Source organism: Bactrocera latifrons, unplaced genomic scaffold, assembly GCF_001853355.1.
Source record: "Bactrocera latifrons isolate USDA-ARS-PBARC rearing strain unplaced genomic scaffold, ASM185335v1 scaffold_113, whole genome shotgun sequence".
Classification (NCBI taxonomy): domain Eukaryota; kingdom Metazoa; phylum Arthropoda; class Insecta; order Diptera; family Tephritidae; genus Bactrocera; species Bactrocera latifrons.
In genome coordinates, this window is record NW_017534553.1 from 770201 (window position 1) to 784000 (window position 13800).

The window sequence follows — 13800 nt, forward strand, 5'->3', positions numbered from 1 at the left end:
TTTAATATAAAAAATAAAGTGCGGGGTTAAAAGATTTAACTGAAATTATCCAATTTGAGAAAACTAAGAAATTGCTTTTCTATGTACAATGCAAACTATCAGCAAAGCTTAGTTTGATCCATTTCACAAAAGAAATGAAAATTCCAATTTCAAAAACAAACAAAAAAAGAAAATGTTCCCCAAAATCCTTCAAAAATTATTAATATATCATTATCATTATAAATGATAAAACAACAACATATCACTTGCCAGAAAGCACACATTTCATTCGAAATAAATTTCGACTTTTCTTTGCATGTGTGTAAATTTTTGTAAGATTACCTTATTCATTTCCTTATTTACCTTTTCAAACCATAAACGCCTGCACTGTTTGTGTTTCTTAAACTTCCTTGAATAAATGTATTTAAAAGATGCATCTGGGGCATGCTGCTCTGAATACAGAAATGCATGAAAGCATTTACATATATATACCATATATATATCTGCGTACTTTCACTGTCTTTCGTTTAATGTTTATGTATCCGAAATTCCAGGCAATTTTGCGAAAATCAATATTTCGCCATCGCTCAGTYTGCTTTCATGCCAGGCGAATTGGGTCAGCCCCCCTCGGAAATAAGTGGCATGCAGCCATGAATACACAATCATAAATATCTTCTAATGTGCCTGCATATATCTGTCCATATATARTTTTGTGCACATATTCAAACTTTATTGTGCAACTCGTTGTTGCAACTRGAGCAGTAGGTCACCCACATATTTGACTGCAACAACAAGAAAAAATTATGAATATCTTATTTTTAGATGCACATAACTTGACCTGTTGAAATGTTGCATAATATACACGTCACTATTTGTACACATACAATATACATATATACATGAATACATATATACATATATATTTACATGATACATATTTATATGACTAGAGTCTTTTTTAACAGCTATTTTTACCTACAATATTTAAATAAATATTGGAAATGTGGACAAATGTTATTTTTTAATAGATTGCAACAGCTCATCCAAAATGCAGCCTGAACTCTTCTTCTAATGATTTTTTTCTTCGATCGTTCAATATATTTTCTCATACTTCTATATTCACGAGTCTTTTTATCTCTCAACGTCCACTTGTTCAACTTTGAAGTATTTTTCTCTAACTGCGCGAATAAATACCAGGGAACTTCTCATAACCACACAAAAAATCATGCAGCAATGTTAAATCGCACGACAGAGGCCCACGACCGAAAAGTTTTCTTCAATAAATTGATTACTTCGCTGGTTGTATGGCATGCAGCGCCGGCCAGTTGGAATCAAAGGTCGTCCCCATCTATATTCTCTAATTAAGGCACGAAATCTATAGCGTTGACTCTAATATTTTGATCGGCTTTATTTTTGAAGAAATGCGAACCAATGATTCCCTCTGCCCGTACAGCGCACCATACAGCGACTTTTTCGAATATGTAATCTTGTCGGCTTGTGGACTATCAACACTTCAAATGTGACAATTCTCGCACATTCAGCTTCAATCTTGACTCTTCGTAAATAAAGAAAGGTCCTTCCGTAAAATCATTGCATAAGATGGCAGATGAACTGATTTGGGCCTTCTGCGATAATCTGCTCCACAGCAGTAATAAAGCTTTCGGTGATCACTGAGTGGTATCTCTCAGAATGCGTATTGTACATTAGAGTAAATGTGGTGCGAAACCGATCCTTAATTGCGCAAGTTACCGAGTGCTGAACAATTATATCGGTTATATAACTTTGGTAATAAATTTGGAGGACTCTACTTCTCATTTGTTTGATGACAGGAGACATTTCGTCTTGGCTTCGTTCACTACGAGACTCATTTGCTTCGCTCAATCTGGAGAATGCAGAACTAACGTCACGGTTGTTATGGTCAATAATATAGATGTAATCGTCGTACGCCAGCAGCTGTACACTCTTATAGAAGATTGTAACTTCTCTATTCAGCTCAGCAGCTCGAATTATTATCGATAGGAAGTTGCCTTGTCTGAAACCTCGTTTGATATCGWATGGCCCGGAGAGGTTCTTCCCGATCCTGACAGAGCTTTTGGTATTGTTCAACATCAGTTCACACCAGTTTTAAAATCGTCGAAAGGGTGGAGTGTGTCGATCCTCATTTCACGGTTTTTTCCCTAGATTTGGCRCATGGTGAATATATAGTCATTTKTTCATTTTCCATGCCAAAAGCCAAAGTCCAATCAATTTGTTGACGGTGGACTTTAATCTTCCACACAGTACGCTCGATAKAACTTTATATGCGATGTTGAAGATGCTTATCTCACGGTAGTCGGCTTATAGGGTCTCCATTTTTCTGGTTTGGGCAGAGCTCACTTAAACTCCAATCATCGGRCATGCTTACGGTATGAATCTAGGAAGGCAACTTCTTAAATATTTTCAATGTTAAAGAGGAAAAGATCCATGAAAAACTTAATAAGTAAAACTAAATAACATTTACATTTTAYCTACTTCTATTATGTGCACATAATTAATTTCAATCAAATGTCGTCCATCAAGAGCAATAATTTAGATCAACACATTGTTCCTGTGCGGTCGCCATTGTGCGCCAATTTTGACCCACTTACGACTATGCTGTGCCATTTAAGTTTTCACTTCGTTCGTTAACTATAAATTGACCTGATTTACTGRCGTTACACTAACAAATAGTATGTGCCCTGATTTATGTAGGTCTGCATATGTTGCTTACACATCCGTATCCGTATCTGCATCCGCATCCGTATCCTTCGGCCTCCAGAACTGGTGTAACGAGGTATATATGTGTGTATGTGTGTATGTGGGAAATGTAAGCCTTCATATTGCGGAAATTGCAACGCAAGTTGTTTATTGTTGTTGTTACATATTGCCATTTTCCTATTGTTGTCATGACCTCGTTATAGTTTGCTACCCAGTACATATATATGAGTATTCATATAAAAATCGGGTTGAAAAGTGAAAGTGATAAAAGTATAGCAACTACAACAACAATAAGCAGAGTGTTCTACTTTTTTTGGTTTTGTTGTTGCCAGATAGCCTCCCACTTTTTTGACACGACATCAGGGGTGGTATGTACATGAAAGTAGAGCAACAAATGCATTTGTATGTATGTGAGCACTTACAATTTGTGTGTGTGTGGACATGTGTATGTATGTATTTCTTTTCCAACTCAACAAAATCCTTGTACTTGACAAAATGCGCTCTGTGATTGCCTGCAGGGGCTTTCAGGCGCCCACAGCATGACACCGTTGCAAGCACAGTTAAACAAGTTCAYACATGAATACATATATCGATATATAGATATATATATGTATGTGTGTGTTCCTATGTGGGTCTCAACATATTTGGCAACTGTTGCTATGCCACAGATCTCGTTATGCATGCCTCTACATAGTATGTATATATTGATACATACATATGTGCATCTAGATGCTATGTATACATATATATATATTTATGTATATACACATATGTATGTACTCGCACGCCTTTGAATTTGCATTATATGCAGTTGGACCCTGACCCAGTTTATGCTTGAACATCAAATCACTACAACTAACATTTATGATATATGCCTCTATATGCGTCCACACACCTATGTTTCCATACTTATGTATATATTTACAGTTATATATATATAGTTACAGCTTTCCATGCGTTTTTAAGTTATCCACTTTAATTTGCATCTGCGAGGTCACTTACGAAAAAATTGCGCTCATTTCCATCTCCGCGCCCAGTCAACCCATCAGCTTATGAAGACACTCAAGTAACAACAACTCAAATATAACACGCTGATAGGTACTTGTCAATTATAAAGTACATATTTTCTGTTGCTTTTCAAAAGCTGAATTATCGCTAATGGAGGAACACAAAAGCAAGCAAAGTTTCCAATTTATAAAATTCTCGACGCTAATTGAGATTTTAGGTTATGATGCCCTCATATCATATAAAATAAAAGTAAAGTATACATACATATGTACGTGCCATATTTTGTGGCAATTACATCAATAAACATGTYCCCGTATTCTACTTAGGTGAATAGCATGTAATTTTGTGAAATTGATAACAAAAGGGTCATACATTTCGAGACATTTCCCTGTTTGAGGCATGCCAAGCTGCTTATTGGAGGATACAACCTAAGTAGGTTCAAAGTTATGATTAACCTCCCCAGGAACAAACTCAGGCTGCTGGTCGCATGGTACACTGGTGATTGCAGGCTGAATAGGCACCTATACAACGTGGGCCTATCCGCCTGCGCTAACTGCCGGTTCTGCGACAGGGAGCCTGAAACTCCCGAACACCTGCTGATCGACTGTACAGCAGTCTGCAGACGTAGGTTCAAGGCCCTTGGATCAATGTTGCCGGATAGGGATCGCATCGCCTCACTAGCACCGGGCAGGCTACTGGACTTCATCGGTGCGCTGGGGCTAAGTGAGTCGATGTGAGTTAGGAGAGGGCACAATAGACCTAAGGTCGCGGTGCATTCCTCATATTCAAATCTAATCTAATCTAAGATATTATTTTCTTCTCTATTGACGTAGATACTGCTTACGCGGTTATAGCCGAGTTTACAAAAGCGCGTCAGTATTTCTTATCTCTCGCTGTTTGACGACAATTAGATGTTTTAAGTGTAGCAGGTCCTTTTCCACCTGGTCTTTCCAATGGAGTAGAGATCTTCCTCCTCGTCCTATGCCCCCGGTGGGTACTGCGTCGAATACTCTCAGAGTAGCCGGCGCATCCGCTGTCTCTTCATTCGCTGAACTGAGACAGCGTTGAATGCGCAAAGGAATGCGGAAGATTTAACCGTAGAAACTTTCACTCGAAAACTCGTAACGTCGACCCATCAACAATGACGTGGGAGCCTAGTCGCGACATCTGTTTGTTTCATGACAAGAGATTTTTCGTCTTGCCGGCACGGTTGTTGACACCAATGATATCAATATCGTCGACTCTTATTGAAGATTTTATCATCTCTATTTAACTCTAATGCTCGAATTATTTTCTATAGAAGTAGATTGAAGAAGTCACACGATAGTTAGCGCTTTGACTAAAACCTYGCTTGTTATCGAACCGCTTGGAGAAATCCTTCCCGATCTTTATTCAGACATTGCGGAATAGAGGATATAAGATATTAAGCTTTAAGAAAATATAAAACAATCWTTTTTTTTTATATACGACTACTCCTACCCTATAAGGAAATAAGTTTCTTCTACTCAATGCCTAAGAGTCTAGCTATTGCGTCGTTCTATGACATGTTTTCTAGAACTGTACCCGTATGCCAATCGATAGTATGTAGTGTTACACTACAAGATGAATCGTATAATACTTATTCAGCTAATAGCTGTCGCTGGAAATAGAAAATAATTGATATTTTTTCCAATGCTAACTAATACTTTACTTAGTTTAAAAGTTAATTTTCAACATTCAATAATGGAATGATTTCTTCTTTTATTGCAGTTCAATTCAATCAGCCAAAATGATACCAACCACAGTCAGTAGTTCCACATCCACCTCAACGGTTAGCGGTACCACCGGCAATAACCACAGTACAAGTAATAACAATGGACAGTTGAACATGTTGTTGTCAACGACGCCAACCGCCAATTCGGTGTCGTCCACTGCCACCTCACCAGCTTCTGCCCAAATGCCATCGGTTTTATTAGGACTAGCSTCTTTAATATTAGAGGGACGCGCTTTAGCCGACGATGAATATCAACCACAAATGATGCGTACCACTGCCGGCACAGTCAGTGATACCAGCGGCCTTAGTGGGAGTGGGCATGGCGGMGGCATTGGTAGTGTTAGCGGCAGTAGTGTCGGCAGTAATTTACATAATTACAACACCAACAGTCTGCTTGYGAACACTTCATACGGGATTAGTGGGAGTGGCACTGCTATCGGCAGTGGACGTCAATCGCCYACATCTCGCCCATCGACATCTCGTGCTGCCGCCGGCTTTGGTGGCRGTGTTGGCAGTGGACATGTGATCAATATAACAACGAATCCGTATGCCTTTAATAATAGTGGTATGAGTGCTGCACATGTACGCGACTCGTCGCCACTCTACATTGATCCGTACAGCGCAAACAGTTCGGGATCTGCGTCTTCTACGGCGGAAAGTACACATCAACGTTGGACACAGAAACTGTGCCAGCTGCGACAGGTCTCGCCGGCAGCCAACCTAAGTACGACCTACGAACAACCCGTAGCGGTGGAGGCACGTGAACCCGAGCTAGTCGCGCTTGCTATCAATGAATCCGGTGCTAATGATCGCGGTGAATTCGAGATCGTACGTCGCAGTTTACTTAATCGCACAAATTTGAATGCAATAAGCAGTGCAGCGWCGTCGACAGCAGTCGCGGGCAGCAGTGCCGGTGCGGGCAGTGCCAGCTCTTCACCGGGTTCAGGTTCTGAGAATTTTTTGCTCTCWTTGCAATCGTTGGCGACCACCTGCCTGCGCAGTGGCAGCCCCTCAATAGAGCCGAATCATGGTGGTATGAATGCGAACAGTTCGACGGGTACAACGAGTGGCTTTCGTTTTGCGACGCTCTCCTCACCACCGCCACCACASTCAATGTACAATTACCGTGCCACCACACCGACCGCCTCAGCGTCTGCCACAGCGCATCGCTTTCACGAACAACCCGGCTCGGGTAGCAGTTGCGGCAGTGGTGTGCAATCGCCACGCCCACATTGGTCTTCCGTCACCGATAACTTGAATACAAAAGAGCGTTATATGCGACATGCGTCGGCAACACATTTTGGCTCGGGACGTATACCAATACCAGGCACAGCTGTKAATACAACAACAGCATCGGTGGCAATGACTGCTGCAACAACAATATATCACACAACGAAAGTGAAGCCGACAACAGCGTCCAAGCACCCGCAACAGGGACCGCACTGTGATCAATTCCTCAGAAAGATGGGCCTGGCGAAAGGAGAGGCCGCTGAAGCTGAGGATCATTTCTGTGATATGTCATACGTAAATATAACTGTAAGTAGGAGGAAGTGATGCAAAATATCTTAAATACAACCGTTTATTTCTTTTTAATAAATCTTTTTTTGTGTTTTATTATTTTTAGTGCTCCCGCTGGCGAGCGTACTGCCATAGAATGGAGGCGATTATCGCACGTGGCGAACCGGTTTGCATAGAGGTTTTCTTAGGACCGGTGAACCATAAAATGCTGCTCGAACAATGGATCATAACCCAAAAAGAAAAGTAAGTAATCAAAAATTCGATCGAAATACGTTTTATGCTGTTCTTTTATAAGAAACTGTTGACCAAAATTACCCAGMGGCGTTTTAGCCAGTTAAAATCAATTAATTTCTTAATAATTTTACAATTGTAAGAATATTTGTGCATTAATACGATTTATTAATTGATTTACCTCAAAGTTAATAACATTATTAAGACTATCCAGCTTTCAAACTTTTTTAAAGAATAATCTTGTAAGAATTAATAATCACCGTACATATCCACCAATGCATATATATTTGTCCAAAGGACTCTAATATATTCTACATTACCCGTATTAACTTAATTCTTTTCTTCTTCCTCCCTTCAACTAGAGTTCCACCGCCCACCATGACGCTACCGTCACTCTGCAGTGCAATACGCAGCCAATTGTATTTTTCCCAAATCAGTGCCTGGTGTGATCTGATCAAGAAATCGGATAAAACTATATATGACACGGGTCGTGTAATATTTCACACACCGACAGGAGCTGCCGGTGATCTGGCCACACCGGTGGGCAGCACCACTGGCGGCAGCAACAGCACACCAGGCACATCGCCGAATTCACATACGCTTAATAATCAGCTCAATAATGCGCTGTCGSTGAATCGACGACCGCGCCTTAATATATTCTACCGCATCAAGTCATTTGACTCCACTGCCTGCTTTAATTCAAAACCGAATGTACACAATTTTCCGAATGTCAATATTTCGGAGAATTGTAGCATATCGGTTTGTCTCAAAAGTCTTCCACGTATCAACGGCGGCATACCGAAAATCGGTACACTTATGTTATCCACACCGGGAACAACAACAACAACAATGTCAACGCCAACAACAACGATAACATCCACAACCGTAGCAGCACCAAAAACAATGCYAGCAACGGCAACAACCAAAGCGACAACAACTAAAACTAAAACAACAAAAGCAACAGTGCCGACAACAACAGCCACACTAGGAGGTGGTGGCATGTCCAATTCTACACCACGTATGGCAGCTATAGCGGAAGCACCGCAATGGCTCTCAACATCCAATGGCAGCACCAATATCAATAGAAGTGAACCCAGCTCATTTCGTAACGGCAACAGTTGTGCTGGTGTAAAGTCCCAGGATACGCCACGTAGCAGCCGTACAAGTTGTTGTGGCATTGCCACGACAGTTACGGTTGCTGCGCCAACTTCAACATCCARCTATGCCAGCATAAATTTACATTCTAATAGTAGTTCGACCAATTCAAGGGCAAACTCGGCCGCCGTCTCAAACGGTGCCAGCTCGAAGCCCCGAAACGACTGCGTTGACACACAGGACAGCAGCATGCTATGCAGCCGCGCCAACTGTGCGCCGCAACACAAATGTGTATTTTTCATCGATGAAGATGAGCTACTGCCAGTCGACGAAGCTGACGGTGAGGCATACGGCGATGAGGATGATAACCCTAGCGATACAGCGAATARCACTGGCGATAGCTTAACCCATGCAAGCGCTTTTTGCACCGGTGCTAATATGTCACATCGTGAAAAGCAGCTAATGAAGTACCGCAAACGCATGCTGAAACGCGACAAGAAGCATCATCATCAACACCATCCACGCAAGCCGCATCCGACAAACACGGATGCAACATGCGAACTGGATGCCACCGATGAGCTTGAGCGTGCGCAGAAAGCGCGTGAAGAGGCGAACTGCTGCCAACCGATGGAGGAGGGTGACGAAGATGATGTGACGGGTCATAGCAGTGAYACAATAAAAACGTTGCTACCGCGCACCAGCACGCGCATCGAAATGATCTCAACGGGCACACAGACACCTATGAGTTGTTGTCGTCAATGCGGCTGYGAAAAGACACTCGTTTGTATGCGTTGCTCGAGTGCCGGCGTCATGCGCGGCGAACAAGCCATAGATGAACCCACCGAACAGGATGTAGACGATATGGACGACTCSACAGCGTCAAGCATTAGCAGCAGCGAAATCATACATACGCCACGCAACAAAGCCGAACTGCTATTGCAAGCCATACAGCGCACACCCAAAGTGGCCGCAGCCAAGCACAAGAAGGAACAGCCGCGCAAACTGTGCGGTGGCAAGACGCAAAACAACAATCACCTCAGTGGTGATGTRGGTGGKAAGAGCAGTGGCAGCAGCTTGCACGAGAATACGCTGTCGGGTTGTCAAGTTTGCAAGCGCCAGAAGACACAGCATAACTTTGGCAATAGCAATAGTGAAGAAGCAACGACSACAACTAATRCGCATTTAGCTGATGAGGCTGACAATGACGATATTGGTGATGACACCGACGATGATGGTGGGAAGAAGCGCGAGGTTATTCAATTCGTTGCGGAAGGAACCGACGGAAGTCAGCTGCCGGTGACGCCACTAACAGCGCTACCAACACGCACACAAATCATGGAAGAGGTATGTATACGAACTTTATTTTTACATTTGAATGTGCTTATGTATATTAATAACTGTTATATGCGCATTTTGCAGGAATCCTTTATGTCATCCACCAAACTCACACCACAAATCGACCGTTGCACASTTTCCAACGCCACAAACTCTACGCGTTATCCGCTATTGACGAGAGGCGATCGCGCCGGTGGTGATCAGCAAGTCGACGGCTGCGATCGCAGTGAGAACCACACGCCACCGATCATCACAACATTAATGGATGACGAACACTTCGACGAATCACAGTTTAAAACACCCACAACAACTACGAGTGGCGGCGTTAATTACGACAATTCACCACAGCTGCAAACGCAACAACACCAGCAGGGCGTACACAAGGCATTCCAGCACAAACAGACGCCTAAACCTAACTTATTACAATTGCATTGCAATTATCACGGCGATGTGAGTGCTGGTGGCAATCAGACAGTTGGTGCGTCAGGCGATGGTTTTGCTGTCATGCGTGCCAACAACAGCGAATTGCCCACATCACTCAAGCCRCACAAGGAAACGCAACAACATGGCGGTCACAATGCGTTGTTGCTGCGTAAGGGTCTACCCAAAGTGAACCTCACACCAATATTTTGCAATCCAATGCCATCGCCAACGGGTGGCAGCATCACGAGCAGCCAGTCGTCGCCAATACCCATACATGGTGGTGCTACAAATGAGATTACATTTTGCTTTGAGCCGACAGCGCTGAATCGCAGCGGCAATCATTTGCAGCTACATCATCAGCTAATGCATTCCAGCAGCGGTAACGTTTGTGCCTCACCACTCACCACTGAAGTCAATAATATACCTGTACAAAAGTCATACTCGGCACCCACGCTACCCAATTCGCCATCACTGTCGCCGCGTTTCGCCAAACAGGCGGCCATCTATAAGCGTCGTTCACGCCATTTATCCGATCGCTCCGACCGTTCGTCGCTCGGCTCAGATGAACAATTCTCCGATGAGGATTTAGAAAGTGCTGGCATGTATAGTCCAGCCACATCGCCGCTGAAACAGAGTGCACGCGTCGCAGCGGCTTTCGGTCGCCAACCGTTGCTTGGCAATCTGGAAGAGTCGCTGTTGCAAAAGCGTCTAATGCCCAAGGTGGAAGTGATGGGTTTTACGGTGTTGTTAGGTGCATCGGGTGGCTTCTGTCCCACRCAGCTGACAATACCGGCCGTTTCATACTTCTATGAATTGCATGGCGAGTCGCTGAGTACGCCTTATGTGGTGAGTTGTTGAATTGGGGCGAAATGGGGTATTTGACAAAGCAACAGCAGGGAAGGAAGGGAAATCARAATTCGTAAAGTAGATAAATATGATATTTTTGTTATTTTCATTTGATATTTGTCTATATTAAAAAAAAAATATTAAAATTGCTGATATAAATATTATAATGGGCATTAAAATCCGTTAACATAAATTCATCACTCTCCATTTCAGTGCGAAATACGCCTGCCACGCAAGGGCTACTCGGTACCTCGTGCTGGCAATGTACAAGCCACACTGCTGAATCCCATGGGCACCGTGGTGCGTATGTTCGTCATACCGTACGATATGCGCGACATGCCGCCACTGCATCAAACATTCATAAGGCAACGCATACTGGCCGAAGCCAGCACGCATGAAGCAGCGACGACGCAAAATGTACAGACGAGCACGACAAACGGCTACGGCAGCAGTGGACGTAGTGCTGGTGGTTGCGCTGTTGCTGGTGGCGACGACAATTTAAGCTTAAACAATAACAATAACGAATGCTATCAGAGTAATAATAACGGTAATAACAACAATAATGCCAAAAATAAGTATCGTCTCTCACCAAGCGGTGGCCTGCACGGCGAAAGCAATCTCGGACACTTCATATCCGCGGAGAATATGAAACGGCTACGTTATTCYATACATTTAAGGTAAGAGCGCTTATTTAATGTAACCTACAAAAACACAAATTTAGGGCCAAAAAATTGGATTTTTTTTTAATCTAAATTGACTTTTCGTACTCGAAAAGTTTGCGCATTATTGGCAACCAGCGTTAAACCAGTCTCTTCCACACTTGTGCTACATTCTCTCTCTGTCGAACACTTTGCAGATTCCAAACGTCGCGCTCGGGTCGCCTCTCACTGCACACCGATATACGCTTGTTGATCTCACGCCGCACCGATTGTGATACGGCAGCGGCGCACGCCAAGGGCGTTCTGGAGGCGCCCAATGATCTCGTCACCGACACCGTTATGCCAACAAATCCCAAATATAGCGCACGCCCAGACCAAAGTAACAACAACARTAACAGCAGTGGCAGCGGTAGCGGTAGCAGCAATATAAATGTCATCGCCGCAACGGTCAGCGCAACAAATAGTACAACAATAACAACTAACAACAATAGCGGTAGCGGCAGCAATAAGATTTAGTAGTTGGTTCGAGCAGTGCGCACACAAACGCATCATTATTTTTTATTACTTTGGAAACAGTTGCGTTTACGTTTGCAACACTGGCACTGCAGTTATAATTAGTGGGCGGGCGGGCGGTTGGGCGAAAGGCAGACAACCAGCGAGCTCGGACGGCACGGAGCTGATGTGCATGGGCGCAGAAAGCAGCAAAACTATGATTTCGGCTGCGGGAGCGAGAAGCCAACCACACGTGCGGCATATGCTAGCAACAACAATAGCAGCAATATTAAATATCTTAATTACAACAACAATATTCTACAATTTCACACTTTATTTCTTATGTTAACCATTTAAATTAGTGCGCCACTGCGTCGATGTCATGTCACTCTTTTTCGTTTTCCATCTAAATAGWTATCTTATCTCTTAATCACACCTTACTCTCACACCCCTCACAGCCATTCATTCACCATACACTCTCACTCTCCCTTTTGCTCCCATCTGCGTTACAATCGAACACAAGCGCCCCGCCTTCTCCCTATGCGCACATCTGCATACAACTCACACACACATGCTCATCAACTAAATACCTTATGTACAATTCGATACAAAACACTTTGTGTATTTTTATTTATTTTAGAAATATTACTTAAATATACATATACTATATATATATATATATTTTTTTTTAGTATCATAAACATACAATATACTACGATATATATATTATATATTTTTTAATTGAAAAACAATACAAATTGAAATGAAATTTGCAAATTTAATTACACCAAGAACAATTTCATTTTTAAAAATATTCAAATGGCCGACGCAACAGCTTTGCTTGTGGGGCAGCGCAGATTGATGGAGTTGCAGGCAAGTGGCTTATCTCTCCAGTGGGCAAGTTGTTGTGGCATATGTGTGTACACTTGAGTGTATTTGTGTCAGTGTGTTAGATGGTGGGGCCAAAAGCTATAAATATAGAAACATACAAAGTGTTTTTTGGAGTTAGAAAAACTTTTCTTTTGAAATTTTTGTTTATGTAGATACGCAAATTCCTAAAAAATAATATTCTTTTAGTTTTATATAAATCCAAATCCTTAAAAAAGTAATAATTTTTTACTTATATAATTCGCAACCATACCAAAATATTCAGAATTTTTTTAAAATTTATTTTTTTGTTGATTATGAAAGACATTGGTCTTTGGACATTGATTTGAAAATTATTATCAATTTTATTATGATTTTGGCATATCTTCTACATGATGCTCTATATTTACAAGTTTGAACTTATAATTTTTAGAAATTATCCTTTAAAACTTAAAAGCTATAACACTGAATAATTTTAAATGTTTAATTATTGTAAATTATATATATTTTATAATTTTATCCTTTCGTAATTCGGTGCTCTTCGGCTTATTATCTCATTCGCTGCCCATTCTTGGTTTTTTTCTTCCTTCGCTTCCCTTCGTTAGAATATTATTAGTAGCTGTTATCAAAAAAAAAAAAAAAGAATTCAAATTGATTTTGAATTTTSGTTGAAATGTGAATATATGTATGCAAACGCTAATATCGGTCCATTTCGTATGTGCGTATGTATGTGTGTGAATGTGGTAATTTTTTTTTATTGTAGTTTTTTGAATTAAAATTATGTAAAATATTTCAATATAAAAAATAATCAAAGAAAAATTAAGAATAAAATAAACGAAAATAAAACAAAATAACACT

At 41.7% G+C, this 13800-nt stretch overlaps 2 protein-coding genes across 3 annotated transcripts in view; one reads left to right on the forward strand and one right to left on the reverse strand.

The window, feature by feature from the left end:
• LOC108975005 overlaps window positions 1-12750 on the forward strand; it is a gene marked incomplete in the record, with an annotated part of 68316 nt that extends 55566 nt beyond the window's left edge. Inside the window, 6 exon segments of the mRNA XM_018943196.1 lie at window positions 5473-7012; window positions 7101-7237; window positions 7588-9664; window positions 9740-10924; window positions 11138-11601; window positions 11781-12750. Of these exon segments, the coding sequence (XP_018798741.1) occupies window positions 5492-7012; window positions 7101-7237; window positions 7588-9664; window positions 9740-10924; window positions 11138-11601; window positions 11781-12099 (5703 nt within the window).
• Window positions 12751-12964: 214 nt separating this feature from the next.
• The window catches only part of LOC108975042 (tyrosine--tRNA ligase, mitochondrial), an 11731-nt gene continuing 10895 nt past the window's right edge, over window positions 12965-13800 (reverse strand). Inside the window, exon 7 of one of the 2 annotated variants that reach the window (XM_018943293.1) lies at window positions 12965-13044. The gene's annotated coding sequence lies outside the window, so the exon portion shown is untranslated. Of the gene's footprint in view, window positions 13045-13373; window positions 13562-13800 lie in introns of those variants that run through there. The other variant, XM_018943302.1, reaches the window with a different exon arrangement.